Source organism: Myotis lucifugus, unplaced genomic scaffold (assembly GCF_000147115.1).
Source record: "Myotis lucifugus unplaced genomic scaffold, Myoluc2.0 scaffold_3, whole genome shotgun sequence".
Lineage (NCBI taxonomy): Eukaryota > Metazoa > Chordata > Mammalia > Chiroptera > Vespertilionidae > Myotis > Myotis lucifugus.
In genome coordinates this window covers 28,164,697-28,187,229 of record NW_005871051.1, presented here as the reverse complement: position 1 = coordinate 28,187,229, position 22,533 = coordinate 28,164,697, and the positions used below count along the sequence as shown (strand labels likewise).

Genomic DNA, 22,533 nt, shown 5'->3' with positions numbered 1-22,533 from the left:
GCAGACTCCTGAGAATCACTGAACCTGGAGGTGACCTTGGGGACCCCAAACACAGTCTGTAGTTCTATCTTCTGTGTTTAAGTTTTAAGGATCTTTTCTTTGAATGCAGTGTTGTAAGCATTCCCAATGTTGTGTGTGTATCAGGGTAGAACAATTTCCTTTGTTGTGCTGGGCACTTGATGGACTGTTCCCATCTGGAAACTGGTGTTGTTCAGTACTGAGATTTTTCTTAAATTATTTCTTTAATAAATTTTCTCACTTTCCATTTTCTCTTATTGACACATTATTTTGATAATGAACCTCCTAACTGGTCTTATAATTTTAAAAAATCTCTTCTATTATTCCCGCACTTTGTCCATTTGTTCTACCTTCTGGGAGCTTTCCTCAACTTTATCTTTCCACCTTGCCTTCAAGTTTGTTTTTTTTTTTTTTAAATATGCTTTTATTGATTTTAGAGAGAGGGAGGGAGAGAGAGAGAGAAAAAACATCAATGAGATTGGCTGTCTCCCGCATGCCCCATACTGGGGATCGAGCCCGAAATCCGGGCATGTGCTCTGATCAGGAATCGCACAGTGCTCAACCAACTGAGCCACACTGCCAGTTACAAAAGCCACCTAAAGTGGCTTTTTCCCAGTGTGGCATTTCACTGGTCTAGAACTCACTCATTCATTCACTCAATATATATCTATTGATCACCTACTCTGTGCCAAACACTGTTCTAAACTGGTGGTAAATACGTCAGTGCCCACAAGACAACATCTCCAGCCCTGACTTTGGCATTCAAGGCCCTGCCCCACATCTGGGACCCCATTTCTTACTGCTCCTCTCTTTACGGCCACAAGTAACATGTAATTCCTAGTATCCTGCTCTATTCCTTGCACATGCCAATGTCTTAGTCCAAGTGCCCTCCCTGCCTCATGCTTGGTGAACTAATTCTTCAAAGCCCAGACAGAGCTATCTCTGTGGTATGAAGCCTCCTTGCACCACCCAACAGCTGAGCTAATCAATCCTCCTGCCAGGCTAACCCTGCCTCTGACATACATTCTAAAACAAGCTCACATGTCAGCTTCCACCTTTAAATTGCTAATTCTTTGAGGGAAAGTCTGTAAGTCAGATCTGGCCTTTGGAAGATGTTCAGAAAAAAAAGTCTTTGAATTAAGCTGACAAGAGTTCACAGTGCTTTTCAGAATCCTGGGAGGTATTTCTTTCAACCCAGAAACCTCAAGGTTTTTTTTTAGAACAATCAGGCACTCTTTGATAATCTCTTCACTCATGGTAGGTTTCTCCTTCCTCTTCTCAGAGGTGGGACCGCCCTTTCAGTTTTAACTCACTCTCTGTGACAGGTAAGAGGAAAGTATGGCTTTAAGCTGATCACTTTCAACACAGTCCTCTCCTGCTCAAACGCTCAATAAATCCCCATCTCTCCTGCCCAACTCGGCAGTGGACAGAGTGGTCCTGCCAAACACTGTGATCTCAACTCTGCGTGAGTATGATGGCCTGTCACGCTCATGTCTAAGGACTTCATTCCTGATCCATCTTCGCTGCTCTATTCTGCCTTTCTCACAACTACCCTGGATGTTTTCCTTCACAGCACTTAGTCAACAGCTGACATCATTGTGTTGATATACAGGATGGGCAAAGTAGGTTTACACTTGTGAGTATGCAAAATAGAGTTTAATCTTGTATTATTATGGTTCATTAATTATTGTATTATTTTCGATATGAACAACTGTAAACCTACTTTGCCCCACCCTGTATTTTGAGTATTTATGGTCACTCAACACTCTGGAATGTAAATTCCGTGTGGGTAGAGGCCTTGGATCCCCAGTGCTTAGCCCACAGTAACTTGCCTATAATCATCTGGTATGTGAACATTTCCCATTGTACTGATGAGTTTACTTGATGGTATAAAGCCTCGGGTGTTGTGAGTGGCTCCTACATGCTAGACTCCTAAGGAGCCTTACATGCAGATAATTCAGTTAATCCTTACCAACCTATTTTACAGATGAGGAAACTGAAGTCCAGTGCAGTTAAGTTGTCTAAGGTCACACAGCTGCTAAGAGGAAGCACTGGGATGTGAATTTGAACAGTTTGGTTTCAGAGCCCATGCACTTGAAACTGTCTCTCATTCTCTGTTACATGAAAGATGCCGCCTGATTTGGGCCAGAGCCCTTATGCATGCAGGGCTCTGGACCAGGCCCTGGGAGGTGACTGTATGCATCAACCTGGCCCCCACTGGGGAGGAATGCATCACAGAGCTGCCACATGTCCCCAGGATTCAGAGGAAGGAGGCGGAATGAACAGGGAAGGCCTCAGGAAGGAGGGGCCCTGAGAGGTGGGTTCTAGAGCTGGGTGGGGGGTTCCACAGGCAGGATGGGGCAGAGGGTATCTTAGCATAGGAGTGGCATGTGCCTGGCAGGATGTGTATCCCCAGCCGCCTGTTGCTGACCAGTCATCAGTAAGAGCACTAACAGATGAGAGCATTATGGGTGTGAGGGTTTTACTTTTCTTGTGGCTGTAGAACTTGTCCTCAGAACCATCCTTGGACTTCTTAATGATCAGTTTCCCAGTCTCAACATCAACTTTGAGCTGCAATTTCTGAGGAAGCGCCAGAGACTCTGACTTCACCTATGAAGAGGAGGAGAAGAAAAAGGAGGGGTAAGGGGAGGGGGAGAAGATGGGGGAGAGATGTAGGTTATCTCTTCTCTGTCCAGGCTTTCATGAGCTCCTCATCTATATGGCTGGGCAGCCCTTGGCCAGTTCAGCCTCGGTGTCCCATATTGGGCCACCTGGTTTCTATTTCTAAGCCTCCCTTGCCCAGGGTCACGCACCCAGGTTTCCACTGGCAGCTCCCAAGAATTGCTAAAATGTAGTAAGGAGCCCAGCCAGTCTGCTGTGTGCACATTAGTTCTTCTACCAACAGGTTTGGTGGAGGAAACAGATGAACTACTGGAAAATTATTCATTCACTGCCTAGTCTGACAACACTCATTAATTTGATGTCGTCTACTTCCAGGAAGGATTTTACTAATAGAATCAAGCTCCTGAGCCTTGTTACAACTAATAATTGAACACTGATTGATAACAATTAGGAAAAATACAATTGCCATGCTCAGAAGATAGAATTATCATCAGGATTAGAAAGGATGTTGCGGGGAGGGACATCTTGGGACCTCTCGTTCTGTGCTTCTGAATATGGGACCAGGGCTGCAATGGATGCATCAGAATCTCTGGGGATAATTAAGAAAAACAAATTTCTGGGCCGAAGCCTGTGGATTTTAACTCACTCACTCCTGGGGAAATCATGGGATATGCATTTCCCCCCTAATCTTCCCTTAAGGCACTATACAGCCAGTTTGAAGGTCCCATTTGATGTCACTTACTACCCCTGTTGAGAAGGACAGAGTTTAAGTCATCTTGGGCCAAGAGAATCTTTCCTGAGGAGCCTCCCCATGAAGGAGATTCCACAGATTCATATGGCACCCATTCTAAAGCTGAAACATCTTCACAGGTGGCTCCACTGTTGGCTAATCTCAGTTGCTGGGCTCCTTGACCTTGTACAGGTGAGCCCAAAGCCCTCCTTCCACAGGGAAGAGAATGTCCCTCAGCCTCCAACTGCAAAGCATAAGGGCACAGCCACTTACCTCAAAGGTGACTGGAGGGATGAGAGAACGCCGGTGGGAAGACTCGGGTCCCTCATGCAGCAAGGCCTTGACCTGTGGGCATAAATGTACAAAGCCATTGAGGCTGGGAGGCGAAGGGAAGGCAGCACCTTTGGGGCAGTCAAAGGGAGCACAGTCTGCATTCTCTGAGCAAAGAGGGGACAAAGAGATGCCAAGAGAAGCTGTAGGAACCCCCCCCCCCAAGTACCTTATCTTCAATAGAGGACAGTAGACTTGTCAGTTGGCTGAGCTTGGTCACCATGTTGATCAGATTAGCCTCACCAGGCACCTGGGAGACGAGGAAACAAGCAAAGAAGGACACAGTCACAGAGGACCTGTCACTGAGAGGTGTAACACTCAGCGCTTTCCAGGCCTCATCTCATTTCATCCCCTAACAACCCCAGGAGTGCTGTTATTATCCCCCTTTGCAGATGAAGAAATCAAGGATATTGCCAATCACCTCACATGTATCATGGCCAAAAAATAAGTCATTTTTCCTTCCCTCTAAATCTGCTTCTCCCCTGAGTTTCACACCTCATCCACTAATTTCCTTAAACAAAATTACCTTCCTCTTCCTACGTCTACTGCATCGCTGCTCCTGCTCTACTCCCAAAATAGAGCCACCCTACTGCTGAAAGCCCTAGACTAGTTGCTTCCCACCACAGGGAAACTGCTTACCCGGCCCTCAGAGACCATATAATCTAATCCTCCATGCCCAGACACTCTCAGCCTCACTTCTGATCTGCCCATGGCCTCGAGCTACACTTTCTGAGGAATCCCCAGAGACATGGATTTCATCTGGGAAGGCCATCCCCTATCACTCAGGTCTCAGATCCACAAAGAGGTCTTCCCTGACCACGCTAAAGTAGCCAGCCACGTCATTTCTACCAAATCACCCTGCTTTGTTGCATATCAATCACCACAATCATTTATTTGTTCACTGTTTCCCCTGCTAGAAAGCAAGCTCCATGAGAATTGGGACCAGAGTGCTCTGTTCAGTGCTGCAGCCTTGGGGCTTGGAACAGTGCCTGCCCAGGGAAGATGCTCAGTACAACTGTTCAAGGTGTACTTGAGGCCCCGAGAGCTGAAGGTACTTGTTGGAAGTCGCACAGCTAGTGAATGGCACAGCAGGACTTGAATCCTGTTGGCCTGGCACCAAATCCACAGTCTCAAGCATTTATTCCCAGAACAAACTTTTCTAAAGCATCTATTCTGTGCCAGACACACTGCCAGTGCTGCAGGTATAGAGTTACTAAGACATCCCTGCCCCCCATAAGTAGAATGAGAGTCAGACATATGCTTGATTAATTGAATACCAAGCAGAACAGAACCAGGGTTATCTCCAACCAAGTGATGCCTTTTGACCCCACCCTTTGCTTTTGACCTCAATTTCCCACCCAGCCACGTTATAGACTACTTCTGCCATCAGTAATCAACCATCACTCCATCACCACCGTCTGCAGCATCACCATCACTCCCCTCCCCACCATGACCACTGTCATCTCCATCAGCACCATCACAACCACCTCCAACCAGTAGCCACACCCCCACCACAACTATCACCATCATCATCACACCTACCAACACTTTCTCTGACTGCTTTGGTCAATAGCTGAGACAGTTCAGGATCCCCTTGTTTTAAGGGTTTTCTCATAAAGGATTGAAAAGATAACAGATTTTAACCCCCTTATCCTTCCTCTTGGACACTTGGAATTACCTGCTTGCTACCTGGGATAGTCACCTGGCTGTCATTTTTTCTTCCCTCTAAGTAGCAGTTTTAGGCTGGTGTTTTTCACTCTCTTGCTGAATCTGTGTCTTTTGGAGCAGGCTTGGCAAAAACTCACAGACTATAAATGAAGTTCCTGACAAACCGGGGGTGAGTTCTTGGACGGGAAGGTGTGAGAATGATGCTGGAGCTTTGTCCATAGGTCTAAGTCTTATTCAGTGGAACGCACAGGAGGATACAATGAGTTCTTGCAACACTGTTCAAATCCATCTTAATTTGAACATATTCACTCATCTAATCTGCATGTATATTTATTCTTATAATCCTTATTCTGCAGATGGGGAAGTTGAGTCAAAGTGATGAGTCACCTTGTCCAAGGTCACAGAGCTAGTGTCCCCCGGAGATCTGAATGCGGATCTAACCCAGTGGTGGCAATTTTGCCCCCCAGGGGACATTTGACAAGTCTGGAGACACTGGGGTTGTTGCAGCTAGGGTGTGCTAATGGTGTCTAGTGGGTAGAGGCTAGGATGTGTTAACAACCAATAATGCCACAGCATAGTCCCCCACAATAAAGAATGATCCAGCCAAAATGTCACTAGCCTAGGTGTTGAGGACATAATTCACAGCTCTGCCTAGAAGTGGGTGAACTGGTCTGAGTGCCACCTGTGGGTTTACATAAATTGGCGAGTTATTTCACTTTGCTTTTCAGTTGACTTTTCAAAGGAGGGTGTGGGCTCCAAAGTCAATGACTCTTCTTTCTCACATAGGGCAGACTCGGGTCTTTCCTCAACCTTCAGGCCAGCAGTCATTTTAATAACTTTAGTTACATTTTGTACCCCCCCAGGCAGTCTCAAATAAATTCCACACAGGGGTCCAGGAGTCTTGCCCACTTAAAAGCAAGGGTCTAATGTTGGTAAGAGTCCAGCACATTCAGATGGCTCACATGTGCAATTTCACTTAGCGCTTTGTGGGTATAAATCTTTCTGGTCCAATTTCCACAACATACTGTACCTACTGTTCCACCATTTACTTTTTTTCTTTCACCCTACAGTATGCCTTGGGTATCTTTCCACGTCATTGCATCCACCACAGAAAATTCTGCAGCACAGTTTAACAACTCTACATTTGTGTGGTTTCCAATGTTTTTGCTTTTAGAGACAAAGCCACAATAAACATCTTTGTCAACATCTCTTTGTCCCTAAGACAACTGCCTACATACAGAACTGCTTGCTTGTAGGACGCGTGCATTTAACATTTCCTTGCTGCTGCGGCCCAGGGCAGACCACCCCTTGATATCACTATACAGTGGCTTAGTGATTATTTCCAACTGCAGTCACCTGGGAGGCAGCAGGAGCAGAAGGAGCCCTATTCTCCTCTGTGCCCCCAAAAGTAGGAGATAACTCTCCCTGGAGGGACAGGTGCCCTCCCTGCTCCTGAAGGCTGAGACAAACCTTATCACATCTGGGAATCCGGAATGAGAGAGCTGTGTCAACAAGCCTACCTCGCCTGAGCCCAAGCCCTGCTTACATTCATTTTATTTTATTTTATTGCTTAAAGTATTATAAAGAGTAGTACATATGTCTCCTTTTTTTTCCCCCTTGACCTTCCCCCGGCCTCCCCTACCCCGCAGTGTTTTGTGTCCATTGGTTATGCTCATATGCATGCATACATTCCTTTTAATGAGCAGTGACTTTCTCTGTCTTGTCAGTTTCTCACAAATGTGTTTTTCTAAAAACTATAAAAAGGTGCCTAGTTTGATCATTTCTTTGAGCCTCATTTTATAATCTGAGCATCTCACTGTGGCTTTCCCATATGCATGTGTCAAATTGTTTTTTTCTCCTGTTAATCTAGTCTTGTGTCAATTGTATTATTTTATGACTAGTCCAGCGGTTAAAAACTAAAGAAGGGTAGAAGGGAGTGAATGCTCTCCCTTCCCTAATAATGCAAATGGCCAAATAGTCTTTCAGAAAATCCATTTCCATTCCAGCGGTGTGGACAGGTGAGCCCTTGTGAGTTCCTGGTCCCCACACAGTCAAACCCTGACTTCACCAATCAGCTCTTTGCGTATCTGATATGCAAGAACACACGTCCTCGTTTTGAATGTCATTTTCTGGTTACTAACGAGGTACGGTCAAACATCTTTTCATGTGTATGTTGGCCATTCCAAGTTCTTCAGTAAAACAGTCTTCCTTATATACTTTCCCCATTTTAAAAAGTGGGTTGTTTTGATTGAATTATTTATAGACTTAAAAAAAACATACATGTTAACCCTTTGTCTCTTATCTTGGCTGCAAGTACTTTCTCTGAGATACTAGTTTCCTTGTTTTTAATTCTGCAGATGACACTTCTTGTCACACAGATCTTTGCTCAAAGGACACCTGGTCTTGGCCCCCAGCTAGGCCGTGAGCAGGTGACTGTGGTGGGAGGGAGGTGCATGTATTCCTTGCTCTTCCTGGGGCAAAGGCAGGATCAAGAATTTAGGCACCTCATGTGTTTCTTTAGGTTTCTGAAGAAAATGTTGGGAAGAGGCCCTGCCACCTTATTTAGTACTAATAAGTCCTTTTGCTGGTGGGTGCATAATTTAAAATCTTTATTTCTCAAATCAAAATCAGGCAGTGGGAAATGCCTTATGGGGGTGGTGTGGGGGGGATGGGCAGAGTTCTGTGGCTCTCACCCTTCACCCACAGCATACTCTGACAGTCCAGCCATCTGGACTCTGGCAACCTCGATAACCCACCCCCAACCCCAGTTTATCAAACTCATCTTTCCAACCCACAAAGCCTTACCTGAGGCCGTGGACGGAGGCCGGGGGAGAGCTGCTGGTCAAACAACCTCTGCAGAGACTCCAGGGAGGGAAGGGTCCGGGTGACTTCTCTGGGGGGCAGGGGACAAGGTGAAGGTCAAGGATTAGTGAGGACTCCAGCGGAGGAGACCCTGGCTCCATCTGAGCCCCGTCTGGCAAAGGCAAAAGTCCTTCCCAGAAGGCAAAGATGCAGGCCTGCCCATCCCCCAGACCTCCACTCCTTCCCCTCCCACACCCGCGGACCAAACTGGAGTTGTGATTTGTAGACCTGATTTACCTCTGCTTAGTCATACAAGGCCTGTAGAAAATTTTGATCTAGAATCTCAAAACTACTTTGAAATCACTTAGTAACGCATGGTTCCAACATTTACTGTTACTAAGAATCACACAACACACACACACACACACACACACATATACCTGTGTTAAAAATGCAAATTTCTGGGTCCCAACCTGATTTGGTCTGGAATCTGCATTTTAAATAGGTGCCCCAGGGCTCCCTGTGCTGGAAATCCGTGCTTCCTGGTTCAAGTCCCCTCATCCAAGCTCAGATGGACGCCCAGAGAGACTTTCCTTGGCCTGATCCTTGATGAGCCAATACTAGAGCTTTATGGATTCTTCCTTCCCTTCTCATCTTTTTCAATTGTTGTAAGCATGGTGGGCAGACAATTTTGAGTTCTACTTTTCACTTACTTCACCAAAACTGTTAATGTTTTTACAAATTTGACATTCTAGTGGTTTCCAAATAATCTATGGGCTAAATGTGCCCAAATTATTGTAGATATTTGGATTATTTTAAGATCTTGGGGATCATAAATAAAGGCTTCTCTGAACAGCTTTGTTCATATAGCTCTTCCTTTCTTATTCTCAATTGCAATTTAAGGATAACCAGAGATTACAGAGCTTGATCAATATTTCTAAGCCTTTGAGTCATAGTATCAACTATAAGGTCATCAGCACTGTCCAAGCCAGATGTGCTGTCCGAATTCCTTCAATTAATTTTCTTTTCTCTCTCTCAACGCTGCATTTCAATGCTGGTGAATTGATTTACATATCTTTAATTTCTAATGTCATTAAGTATTTTTTTTACAAGGTTGGTTGTAACTGTACTTCTCTTTGTACAAACTGTTCATGTCCTTTGTTAGTTTTCTGTTGGGAATTTTGTTAGTTTTATACATTGGTATAAACTTCATATATTGCTTTGCTTTTTGTTTAATCTAGATATTGTTGGTTTTTTCCATTCTGCTATTTTCATCCTCAGTGGGCTGGATTTCATTATAAAGTGATCTGTAATTTCTTACTGTTCCATTTTTCATCTTTTCCTTGGTAAAATTTTTTTGCTTACCTTAGTCAACACTTTATCATCAGTATTTACTAGTGAGCAATTACTTGCTCATTTTAAATTGGTCTCTCACTCTTTTATTTTTTAAAATATGTCTTTATTGATTTTTAGAGAGAGCTAGAATGAGAGAGAGAAACATCTATGTGATAGTGGCCGCCTCCTGCATGCCCCCAACTGAGTATCGAGCCCATAACCCAGGCATGTGTCCCCACTAGGATTCGAATTGGTGACCTTTGGGTGCATGGGATGACACTCAACCAATTAAGCCACACGGGCCAGGGCGGTCTCTCACCTTTTTAAAAGTTATGTTTTATATGGGTCTTTTGTGCACTCAGTCTCCCTCACCGACACCAGGTAGCCTATCACTGTGTCAGTTTCTTCCTGAACTCAGCTGTGATTTAGGAAACCATCTAAACAGGTTTAGATGGTTGAGTGGTTATGGCTAGCTCTGTTAGTTATTTCTGTTTTCATCATATTGTGTTCTGGGAGTATAGGATGAACACTTTTGCTTTGAGTGTATTCATATCTAGCTGCTCAGTAAACTGCTGGGTTCTTAGTTTTAGGATCACCGGCACTCAAAAATTTGGGGGAAAACAAAGTCTTGGATCCTTTTTGAAGTAGAGGCATGTGATTAATTCTATGACCTTGAATGACCCAGGTCCAGGTAGCAATCAGGTGTCGGGGAACACTGCCCATGTGCTGAAGATATTGGAGAAGCTTAGTGGAGAGACTTAAAGGTATATTTTCTTCTGGACAAGGAAGGAGCGAAGAGTGGGATTTCCATTAGAGCAGAAATAAAAGCTTGTTACCAGTCATCATGAAATTGTTTGTTAAAAAGAGAGTATCAGGTGTATATGTTTTCCTTGGTGATAAATGAATGATAACAACAGCATCAAATGGGAAAATATCTCCAACGGAGAACCTCCTGCTCACCACTTCCCATAGCAACTGGTCTCCAAGGAACATCAGTTTTTTTAAATAAATAAAAAAGGCACTACAATTCAAATACCATACAAACAAAACCTGAAACAACCATGAAGATTTCTAAGCCCCGCCAACTGTCTGATTATTCCTAGTACAGCAGCGGTATTTGAGCAGCCAGGGGGAGCCCTGGGTCACCCTAATAGCTGACTCTCTTGCCCAGGTCCCCGCCCTCTGCCCCACCGGCTTGTTACCCATAGAGTTCCTTGCACAGCAGCACGGTCAGTTTCCTCAGATGAGGGAGACTGCTGGAGCCCGTCTTCACAAAATCAGCGTCCAGGGTGAGCTGAGTACTTAAATAATCCTGGATGGCTTTCAGATGCTCTTCTGGGAGCCTGAGGGGAAAAAACACACAAATAAAAACATGCTGTCCTGTTCCGCTGGCCACAGACACCAGCAAAAAGGAGAAGAAATCTGCATTCTGAGTCTCCTGCTGAGACAAGGTCCTTCAGGGGATCATCTCCATCTGTTTGGTTCCCTGGGTCTCACTAGGGGCTAGAAAAACAGGTTGTAGCCAGATTAAAGGGTTGGGCAAGGGAGGGGGCCTGGTAACCTACCCATAAAGGCTTTTGCCCAAGCCAGTACTTGGAAGGTAGTGATACTCAGAAATGTTTATCCTCTAAAAAGAAGATAAAACAGCTTGGAAAAGTCCCGTGGAGTTGTTTCACTACTTCATCTACTCCTAAACATGGAATCTGAGGGCTGAGTGATGGCAAATGGTTCTAGCTCACATGCCAACTGCAAATTCACAGCCAAGGCCACCTGGAGCCCTGTATCGGGAAGTTCCAAGTCATTCTAGGCTCCGTGGGGAATGAAGTCTCTGTGATGGGAGATGGGGCTGGGAATGTGGTAGTGGCAGCCCAGGTGCCCTGCCCTGGGCCTCCCTCCCAGTTCTGGTCCAGCCCCTTCATGGACTGCAGGTCAGACTTGCTCATTGAACACCACGGCCCAGCAGAGGAGAGCCCAGGCCATATCTGATCACACCCCTACTCTATGTCCCAGCACCTTTTTTTCCCAGATAACTTTTTTGTTGTTGTTAATCCTCACCCAACGATATTTTTTCTATTGATTTTTAAAAATATATATTTTATTGATTTTTTACAGAGAGGAAGGGAGAGGGATAGAGAGTTAGAAACATCGATGAGAGAGAAACATCGATCAGCTGCCTCCTGCACATCTCCTACTGGGGATGTGCCCGCAACCCAGGTACATGCCCTTGACCGGAATCAAACCTGGGACCTTTCAGTCCGCAGGCCGACGCTCTATCCACTGAGCCAAACCGGTTTTGGCATTCTATTGATTTTTTTAGAGAGAATGGAAGGGGCGGGGGGGGGGGTTGAGAAAGAGAGAGTGAGAGAAACATCGATGTGACAGAGACAAATTGATTGGTTGCCTCCCACACGTGCCCTGACCAGGGCCGGGGATTGAATCTGCAATGTGTTCTTGACTGGACATCAAACCCGGGACCCTGCAATGCATGGGCCGATGCTCTAACCACTTTCTAACCACTTAGCTACACCATACAGGGCTCTAGATAACTTTTGAATCTTGGCTCCTATAATTAAAAATTAATAACAGCAAATATTTTCTGAGTATAACACCCCAGTCACTCTGCTAAGCACTTTATGCTCATTTTGTCCTTTAATCCCCAAATCAGTGTTATGAGGCAGGTATTATTATTCCTGTTTCACAGACGAGGAAGCTGAGATTCAAGGATGGTGATATACCCGTGTGGAAAAAAAATTATTGCAAGCCTTTAAAATCTTTGTTCCAGCCTTGACAGGTAATCAAATTCAAACTGGAGGTCACAGGTTTTTTGGGGCTTCTTTTGAGGATCCTTGAAAGAATGAAAAGTTGTTGCTCTTAAGATTAGAGAGAAGTGAACTAGCCACTTCTCTAGTTTGAGAAATCAGCAACTATTTATGTACCAGTTGTCAGAACATTTAAGTTTAATCTATACTTGTTCTGAGTCTTGACATCATAAAAATCTCCATATATATTAAGATATGTATTTTTAGTCATTCTAATGACTACTGATTTACAACTTGGAGACCACTAAGCCTTGCTATAGGAAGCGATACTTGTTCAAATGTTTGTCGTTAGAAACGTTTTGACGTAAGATGGAAACTCTGCTGTTCAGAAGTTAATTTTACTCAGCGGTCTTATGTTAACCAGCACCTAACTGATTAGATCTAATTCACTTGCACAAAAGACTGTACAGGTCGTCTTATAATTAACAATAACCTAAAGGCAGTCCTCTGTGTACAGAGCTATTTTACAAGCAAAATTGATTAACTTCCAAACACAAGGAAGAATCTCAGCTTTTCATGACCCAGAAGAGAACAGAGGGCCGGCACTGTGTCACCGAGGTCCCTCCACCATGCGCCATGTACTCATCCCCAACTCCACGCAGAAGTTTTAGGAAGGTTCTACTGCCGCATGTTAACTGAGAAGCAAAACCAGAGAGAGCATGCCTCCCCTGCTCACAAGCCCTCGGCTGCCCCCAGGCTCCTCAGGAGGCTGCCCAGAGGCTCCGCTGCATACACTGTCCTGCTCCACTGGGCCCTAGAGAACACCTGTCCCTAGAGAGGAGGCACTGGAGAGGAGATGGAGTCCGTAGATGTGGGAGAGGCGGGAAGACTGGGGAGATGGTGGCACCACTGGGCTCCCTGCCTATTTCCTCAAGGAAGTCACTGCATTTGGCATCTAAACCTGGAGAGAAATGCAAACTCAAAGAAACCAACAATGGGCTCTGCATGGAATATTTTAATAAGCATTTGTTATTTAGATGCATATATCAGGATAATCAGGATAATGTATGAACATATTCAAAGCATTGGATGTGTAGCCAGTTGATAAAAAGTACAGGGAACTCAGAGTGTGCAGAGCATGGTGGGCCTGGAGAAGAATCAGGGGATGTGTCGGGGTGGAAACAGGAAACTCCAGGTATCTTAGCAACCGGGTGCTTGTATGTACCTGCAGGCATTTCCTTTGTATTCTGTCAGATTGGGTGGTAGGTGAGCAGCCTCGGCAGCTCAAGTTGATCTTTCAAGTTGGAGATGTTGCAGCAGCCTGCCCCTGGGATATTCTTTGGGAGCCCCTTTTCTCACAAAGAAACAAAAATGTTTCTAAATTATTAATGCAGGGAAGTTACTGGTACTAACTAATTCATACACGAGGCAACATGCTGGGCACTGGGGACAAGATCCTCATGGAGCTTCCTTCCTATTGAAGCCGTTCCCAGGGCCTGGAAGACAGGGCCTCTGATTTGCAAGTGCTGGGCCTGCTAAGAGAGGGACCACAGGGCAAAGAAGCCCCGCATCTCGTCAGTGTGGACCAGCCAGTATGCTGAGAACCCTGGGTCAGAGCAAGTAAGACTTAGAGTATTGGAATAAAAGCATCTCACAGCCTCCATCACAAAGGAAGGAGCGCCATGCTGTGCAGACCTCACAGCTCGTACCACACATGGAACTATTGCTCTGACCCATTTACCGGTGACAAGGAAGCAGGGGCCCGGAGCAGGAAAGGGCTGTGTGGCTGGTCCGGGCTGCAGGGCAGGCAGCTCCTCCGCTTGGGCCATCTCACTCAGTAGATGGGGTGGTTCTAGAGCAGTGACGGCGAACCTTTTGAGCTCGGCGTGTCAGCATTTTGAAAAACCCTAACTTAACTCTGGTGCCGTGTCACATATAGAAATTTTTTTGACATTTGCAACCATAGTAAAACAAAGACTTATATTTTTGATATTTATTTTATATATTTAAATGCCATTTAACAAAGAAAAATCAACCCAAAAAATGAGTTCGCGTGTCACCTCTGACACGCGTGTCATAGGTTCGCCATCACTGTTCCAGAGGCACTGTGATGGAAAGATGCTGGGTGTAGTTTATGGCAAGTCCCAGTAAGGGAGTCTCAGCACAGGTCCCTAAAGTCTGGACCACACCGACGGCAGCAGATGTACGTCATTCCAGAGCCAGCTCCCGCCACACCGCTGGGCTGTGAGACGGAGCCTCTGAGTAGGGCCACCCAGTGCCCATGCAGTGGAGCCACCAGGTGAGCTGGGCTCCCTCAGACACACCAGGCCCTCTGGCCGGCCAGTGGGCTCCACAACCACCTGTCCTGGGGTGGAAGGGGTACCTCCAGGAGTGAGTTCTGAGGGGGCTGCCTGGGGGCTGTGGCTCTGAGGCTGGCCTCTGAGGGGACCCACCAGGTGGAGACTCACCCGCTGGTGTCCATGCTCTGTAGTCGTTGAAACAAGGTCTCAGGGAGGCTCGGCCGGCTGACCTCGGTGGCTCTCAGATTCTCACTCAAGAGGGGCACCTCCTTGGCCTCACATGGCCCGGCAGATAAAGGGATGTTTCTCGGTGGCAGTTCAGGTGGAGCTGGAACACCTTCTACCCAAGAGAAGAGCAGAAATGTCATTCGGACTGAGCTTTAGCTTCTCTCTGGATCACTCACCTACAGAGAGGGCCGCGTAGCTGATGCACTATGTCCTCTGAGCAGTGACCTCGCAGGCCACTGCACCCAATTGCAGAACCCATCTGTGCCCACACTGCCCCTGCCATCCCCGTCCCCTCACTGCCTCCCCGACTGGACGGGGAGCCCACTGAGGCCAGGGGCCTAGTCTTAGTGGTCTTTGGCTCGGGGGCCTAGCATGGTTTGTCCCATTGAGGCACCCAGCAAACACTTGACATTTGGAGTCCAACGGCCATGCCAGGCAGAGCGGCTGGCCTTGGGCAGGTGGAGCCAGCAACCCTAGGCAGCTCAGCAGAACGGCCAGCTTTCCAGGCTGAAGCAGGCCCTGAACCAGGCAGAGAGAGGCCCCATTCCCAGAACAGGAGGAGCAGAGTGGGGAGCAGGCAGGCCGACACCAGCTCATCCCTCTCCTACCTTGCCCCCTTTCTCTGCTTTCTCTCCAGCCTCTGCCCTCCTTGTCCCCTGAACCCCAGGCCCTCAGAGACAAATAAATAAATAAATAAATAAATAAATAAATAAATAAATAAATAAAAATAAAGCAACTGAGGGGTCTTCCTTCACAAGGGAACTGAAATAGGACACAAATGACTTGAACTGGCCTGGGAAGTGAAACTCCTGCCCATTCACCTTTAGGAGGACTTCCACCCTCCACACCGCAAATGGGCGAGGGTCCTGAGCCCCTGCATCCAGGACCTCCTGCCTGAGCCTCTTCGCACACCAAATGGCCGCCCCACGGCCTTGGCCACAGAGCTGCCTCTTGAAAGGATCAGCCCTCACTTCCTCTCCCGCGGGGCTCTCTGGCTCTTTAGATGGTTGAATCTGTTATGAGCCCCACGGGGACTGCAGCGCCTTGAGACCTGGGCTTCATTTGGGGAAGTAAAGCCTGCAGTTGGCAGACACTGGTTCTCCTTCTGGCTCTTACAGGTCTCGGGACTTTCTCAGATGGCCATCCCCAGAGGGGCCGAAAAGCTGGGCGGGGGCTGTAAGGCAAGTGAGGACACTCGTGTGGAGGGCATTTCTGCAGGATGGTCGCTCAGTGTCGAGGCCAAGGGCGAGCACATCTGGGGGACGTCTGGGGGACATTCGCTGTGGCACAGCCCTGGTGAGTGACCCTGCACTCACACATGGACAGGTCGACTCTGACTACTTCACCACTGAGGGCACCTCTTACTGGGCTGAGGGAGGGAGAAGAGACATGGCCCGCCCGGGTCCCCCTCAGCCTCCACGGCTGTGGTCTTTTGGAAACCCTTTGCCTGCCCCACCCTCTCCACCGAGCTGATAAGGCCGCCTTGAGAGTTCACCCTCAGAGGCAGTGGGTGAGCTGTGTAGCCACTCAAAGTGGGTCGTCAGGAAGCAGGGAAGAAGGTGGGTGGGGACCCACAAGCCAGCCCATGGCAGTGGGATGAGAAGGGTGTCTAGTACATGGCTGGCAGCAGCCTGCCAGGGACAGGAGGGGAGACAGCTAGGGACCTCAGCGTCTCTGCTCTAATCTGCCCTCCCTTGGGGGCCACCCTGGGGTCCTGGTTGTTTCCAGGCCCTGGAATTTAGAAAGTGCCCTGACCTTCTAAACTGAAGGGTTCAATTCAGTATCTCAGGGTTTTCTTTTAGGAAGTAAACTTTTAGGGGGAACAGAAGAGAAGGGTGCCACCCAGGTGTGCTGCCAACTGCAGGGCCTTCTCTGCCGGGTCTTGTTCTGTTCTGTCTGTCCCTCTGCGGCTTACAGGGTATGTCAGGTTCACACATGCTTTTAAGGGTCTGTACATTTTATTTTATTTTAATGATGACAAAAAGAAACACCTTTCTCTCCTTTCCAGTTAGCAGCAAGGATTTCCCCTCCTTCACTTTTTTCCCAGTGAAATGCAGCTAATTATTTTGATGATGATGGCACCTGCATTTATTGAGCACTTACTATGTACTAGGCTCTGGGCTCTATGTTTAGTGACTCATTTGATGACACCCTGAGAGGTAGATATTATTTTTACTGTCTCTTTAAGAGAAGTCTGTGGTTCAGAGAGGTTAAGTAATTCACCCAAGGTCACACAGCTAAGAGGCTGAAGAGTAGGAAGTCCAACCCAGGACTATGTTGCTCCAGAGCCTGTGTCCTTACGTGTCCTTAACCACTGTGTCACACTCTCTCCCCCTGATAACAGACCCACCTAATCTATGAACACGTGTAGTGAGAGAAACACGCCACCTCTGCCCGGTGTTCCTCCCTACCTGTCTCCTCCTCTGGCTCATCGCCGGTGTCCTCTTCCTCCAGTGGCACGGGGTACTGCAGGTGGGTGACCAGACCCATGTTTTCCTTCTTGTAGAACTCGATGAGCTGGTCCAGCTTGGTGAAGAACCTCATGGGGACACCTTCAGATGCCTGAGGACAGAACCCCAAACAGAAGCATGGTTGACTGGCTGGGACATCACCCAACCACAAAGGCCACCTGCAGCAGAGACCAGGGGGCTGAGGCCACCTGCAGCAGAGACCAGGGGGCGACCACGATCCAGAAAAAGCCCTGGGCCTGCCTGCCTGCCACGCCCACACCCTCACATCCTGTGACCGGCAGCCCCCAAGAGCCAGTCTGCGAAAGGCACAAATAGGACAGTTGGAAAGATTTTTTTCTTTTAGTTAAAAAAAAACCTTTTATTTTAAAAAGTGTTTTATTATACAAGTAATATATTTTCATTATGGCAAAGTTAGAAAATACAGAATTTTTAAAAATAATTTTTTATTGTTGAAAGTCTTACATGTGTCCCCTCCCCCATTGACCCCCTCCAGCTTACCCCCTCCTCCTCCACCCCAGGCCTTCAGCACCCTATTGTCTGTGTGAAGATACAGATTTTTTTTTTGTAAAAATAGAAATCACCTGTAATCCCACAACCTTGAGAGAACTTTTTAATAGTTTGGAATGTTTTTCTAGTCTCTCTCTCTCTCTCTCTCTCTCTCTCTCTCTCTCTCTCTGTGTGTGTGTGTGTGTGTGTGTGTGTGTTTGGCGGAGATGTGTGTGTGTGTTTGGCGGAGAAGTTATCCCTCCACCCCTCTGAAAAAAATCACTTATTTTTAAATTCAGGAAAAATCTATTCTAGCAATTATTTGGCTTTTATTCCTATATTTTTTCATTTACTATACTTCTGTTTTATCAAAGCCCAGAAGATGAGTTAGTACAAAAATCTTCCCTGATTTGTATCTCTGTTGCTGATGACAGAGGAGCCAGGTGACAATTCCCCAGGGCTGCTCAAATGCCCTGGGGCCAGTTCTTCCTCCAGTTCTGTGACTTCAGCAGGAAATTCCAGGAGGTCCAGGAGCAGTCAGCTCCTCTTGCTGAGGCTCTGCTTATTGAGACCCCACCCCAGGCCCCGCCCCTGTTGGTTCCCCGTGAGGGGTTATCAGGCAGCAGGGTGGATGGGACAACTCCCAGCAGAAGACTTACATTCTCATCAATGCTGAACCCTACAGCTCCTTACCCAACAGGTCCCAGTGTCCTATCGAGCCTCCCTATCCAGTTCCTTGCCTGGCATCCCGTCTCGAAGAGTGGCACTGTCATCTCCCCATTGGCCCAGCCAGAAATCCAGAGGCATCTTGGACTTCCCCTCCCTCTGGCATAAAGGGCAAAGGTAGACAGTGAGGCAGGGTGTCCCTGATCCAGGCAGGGAGATGCTGAGCAGGGCTGCAGCCTTGGGTAGGGGAGGAAGACGCAGCTGGGCTCCAGAGAGGGGCCTGGACACAGGGATGAGTACCCCTCTCTGGTGGGGCTTCCCTGGCCTCAAAGGGGCACAGCACCCTTGGTCCTAACACTGAGTGTCTGTGATTCACCCTTGTTATCATAACCACCATCAGGTCAAAGACAGTCATGCGATTTTAAAATGAGTTGAGAAGGTGCCATCTTTGGAGTTGGAGGTCAGGGGTCCAATTGCTCCCCTAGGGACTGCTAGCTGCCTTCTTACTGAAGGGACTGGGTCCCATCGCTGGTGGGAAAGGAGGCCAATAGGCAGAAAGGGAGGGGGTGGAAAGTCCACCCTGGTGAACCAGCAGGGTCTAGGGCTGTGTGTGGCTGGGTCGTCGTGACTCATTCACCTTTAAGCCGGGTGCCTCCTGCCCTAGCCTGACTGGGCCCGGCAGGGAGGATGGGGCGGTGCTCTGGTGTGAGGGTCTTGAGGGCTACAGGTAAGAGGCATTGGGAGAGAAGACTAGGATGGATGACCCAGACCCAGACCTCGGGGAATGGACCAGGACTCAGACCTGTCCCCAACCCTTCCTTATTCCTGGTGGTTAACCCCATGTTGCAGTGAGGGTATATTTGCCTTCAATGAACCCACCTCAACCTCTCAGCTTAACTCAGGGCTTTCCCTTTGGCCTCTCTTTTTCTCTCCAAGTGTGTTTGTATGTGTATATACACAGCACGCGTGTCTAAATCTGTGCAGGAAAGGTGTGTGTGTGTGCTTGAGGGTGCGTGCTTGAGTGTGCAGCTCAAGTGTAGAAAGTTTAACAAAAGGGTTTTAAAAAGTTCTTTTTAATAAATTCTCTTGTTTTCACAAAGCCCCCTGCTAAGCAATCTCCTTCAGGCATTATTGAACCAGAAATATCTGAGTAGGGGCAGCCAGGCCTTCTAGAAAGTAACTTAAATAGGTTCGGCACCAAAAATGAGCAGAATAACAAAAATAATTTGCCATGACGCAAGATCAATGAGCTTGACTTCATTAAAGCAGTTGTGATAAAAGCATCATCCTGCCAAAGAATGGGCAGCTAGTGATGACAGGCCTTTAGTTGTGTGGGGAAAGGATTTGAAAATATCAGAGAAAGTCAAAGTGAAACGAAGGGTGTGTGAGTCTGGAAGAGGGTTCTCAGCCGGGGAATAGGTGTTTGAGAGAGCACGTAGGATGTGGGAATTTAAGGTGCTGGTGCTAAGACATTGTTTTACATACTGCTAAAACGCTAACATGCAAACTACCATATACCGTCAACTGTGGACACATTTTATTTCAGAGACATGAAAAAATAAAGGTTCTAGAATTGATGAAATATGCAGTGTACTAAGCATGCAGAATAATAGAACACTCTAAAGTTACCCAAACCCCCCAAATAAATAAAGTTAATCTAACCCCTACAGATACAATGTGGTACGAGGACCCGGAGGCCCAGACTGGGGGTGGGTGGGTGAGGAGAGCAGTCTAGACCGGTGATGGGGGCTCCACAGGCCCTGCACAGACAGGAGCAGCCAGTCAAGGAATTCTTATTCCTAAGCGGGGCTTAGAAAGACCCTCCGTCAAGGCAGGATGGCCAAGAGGGCAGGGAGGGGGCCAGCGAGGCTCTGGGTTTGCAGAAAGGGCAGCTTCACCTGGGCGTGGCCTAACAAACCTGCCAGTCAAAGTGAGAGGCGGGAGTTGGGGCCTTCTGGTGAATAGTGCATTGACCATGGGCTGGTGGGAGCACGGGGCTCTGTGGGGATGATCCAGTGCATGTCCGCCTGACTGTGCACCTGTCGCCTGATGTACCCCAGATGGTGCTGCAGCACCTGGCAGTTGGAGGTGCTCAGCAATCAATGGTTGGATGGACTTGCTGCATTTGGAGCCAGGAGAGATGGCGTGATTGTACCCCAGGCAGGTCAGGGACTGGGTATGCAGAGAAAGGGCACGGGGGAAGGTAGATAGCAGGGAGCACCCCTCCCCTCACCACTGCCTTTTCAATCATTTAAAATGCAAAATGTCCAAAAGAAGTATCATGTATATCAGTCAAGTCCTGGCAGGAAGCAGATGTCATATGAAACTGGGGAGTTTGGGGAGAATTTAGTGGACAGGGCGTAGGGATACCAATAAGAGGGGTGCCACACCCCAGAGCTAGCACCGGGGAGCAGTTACCACCCTGGGACAGGCCACAGGGGAGGGGGAGGCATGGGAACTGGAGAGGACGGCCTTGCAGGTGCTGCACCCGCCCTGGAGCTGGAGCCGGGCAGGATGGCCTCCACTTCTCAACACCTGACTGTGCCCCGCCCCCCCGGCCAAGCCCAGCTGGAAAGAAGGGGCCCAGACAAACAGCCGTCACTCAGCACGGCAAGTCCACGGAAGGCGAGCCTGTTTGTCCTGCAAGCACAGTCAGTGCTCACGCCAGGAGGGGAACCACATTTGCTGCCAGGGAGGGGGTGGCCCATGATCCTTAACGGTCAAGGCCTCCAGACTTTGTTCCTCATTCCATAGCCACTGGCTTCCTGAAGAGATTTATCAAGTCATTTTGAAACAGAGAAGGAAACCCTGACACCCTAGCCGTTCGCTGTGAACGTGAGCCCAGCACAGGGACAGACACTCCCAGGGCAGTGCCTACGGGTGACTGCATTTCTGCTCTGCGACAACTCTCCCGGCACCGGAACGAACTCCTTGTCTTCGGCAGGTACCTAGAGCACATAACCAAGGCGCCATTTTGAACAGCAAAGAGCAGCATTTCCTAGTTCAGTCGGCTTGTTAACAACTTACGATGTGCAAGGCACAGAGCAGCCGTCCCTTCGGGGTTTATGAGATCAACAGAATGGACATGAATTTATTGATGTTCATCACCAAAAGTCACACAGAACACAATGTGATAGGGGCTAGCTCAGATGGTGAAACAAAAAACCCATCTCTTCTCCTGCCTCCCATTAAAATCTTTCCAGCACGGTCATTTCCATGAAGGCCCTGCAGACAGCGCCCCACCAAGCCCGGCTGGGCCTGCCTCCCCACAAGCTTAGAAATCCTGGAAGGAATGAGACCCTGCTCGGCCCAGCCTCATCTAGTCCCCCAGACCCCTTGCAGGGGTACCGACAGGCCCTGTGGCTGTCTGGGGAGGTGGGCACGTTGCATAAAACGGACCTGACGGTTGAAAAGTTGCAGGAGACAGAGACGTGGATTCCAAGCGGGGCCCTGTAGGGAGGGGCCCCTTCTCCTGATGGCTTCATACCTGAGCCAACCCAGGTACATACTCCTGGGGAAGGTACAGGGCAAGGGGAGAGGGCCACCTCCAGCCCCCGGGTTGGAGAAGAGACCACCTCCAGGGTCTTCAGAACAAAGGACAGCTAACATCCAGTCTGTTGGAGGCTCTGGGCTGTGAATTCTGAGAAATTATGTTTGGCCTGTGACTTTCAGACACCCTGCAAAGGTGGGGGAGGGGCAGGGAGGCTGGCAGGCTGAGCTCTCCCAGGGGGTAATTTTACTTCCAGCACTGTCCGCTGTCCTAAATGGGAACCGAAAGAGGCACCTCGCAGGGGGAAGCCCGCACAGGAGCGGGTGGGAGCCGAGGGGCACTGCACAACACCCTCCTCAAGGTTCTGCCAGCCTTCGCTTTAAATTAACAAGCATATACAAGCACTGTGGAAATTTTACAAATGATTGAAAACTATTAAGTATCATTATCCCACTGTGGCAAAGCATTTTTCCACATTCAATAAGAAAGCCACTAGAAAGGTCTTAAGCAGGGTGACAATACCATTTGGCTGCTGTGGAGAGAATGGCAAGGGTGGTTGTGGGTAGCTGGTGCCATTCTTTTCTATTTTTCTGTGGAGGTGGGAAAGGTGTTGGAGGCCTCGGGGGCA

General features: G+C 48.0%; 1 protein-coding gene across 1 annotated transcript in view; it reads right to left on the bottom strand.

Annotated features, from left to right (window-relative positions):
- The window catches only part of INPP5D (inositol polyphosphate-5-phosphatase D), a 95,833-nt gene that overhangs the window by 35,257 nt on the left and 38,043 nt on the right, over positions 1–22,533 (bottom strand). The window contains 7 exon segments of the mRNA XM_006082792.3: positions 2,505–2,628; positions 3,644–3,715; positions 3,870–3,950; positions 8,174–8,261; positions 10,708–10,848; positions 14,733–14,904; positions 17,204–17,354. Of these exon segments, the coding sequence (XP_006082854.1) occupies positions 2,505–2,628; positions 3,644–3,715; positions 3,870–3,950; positions 8,174–8,261; positions 10,708–10,848; positions 14,733–14,904; positions 17,204–17,354 (829 nt within the window).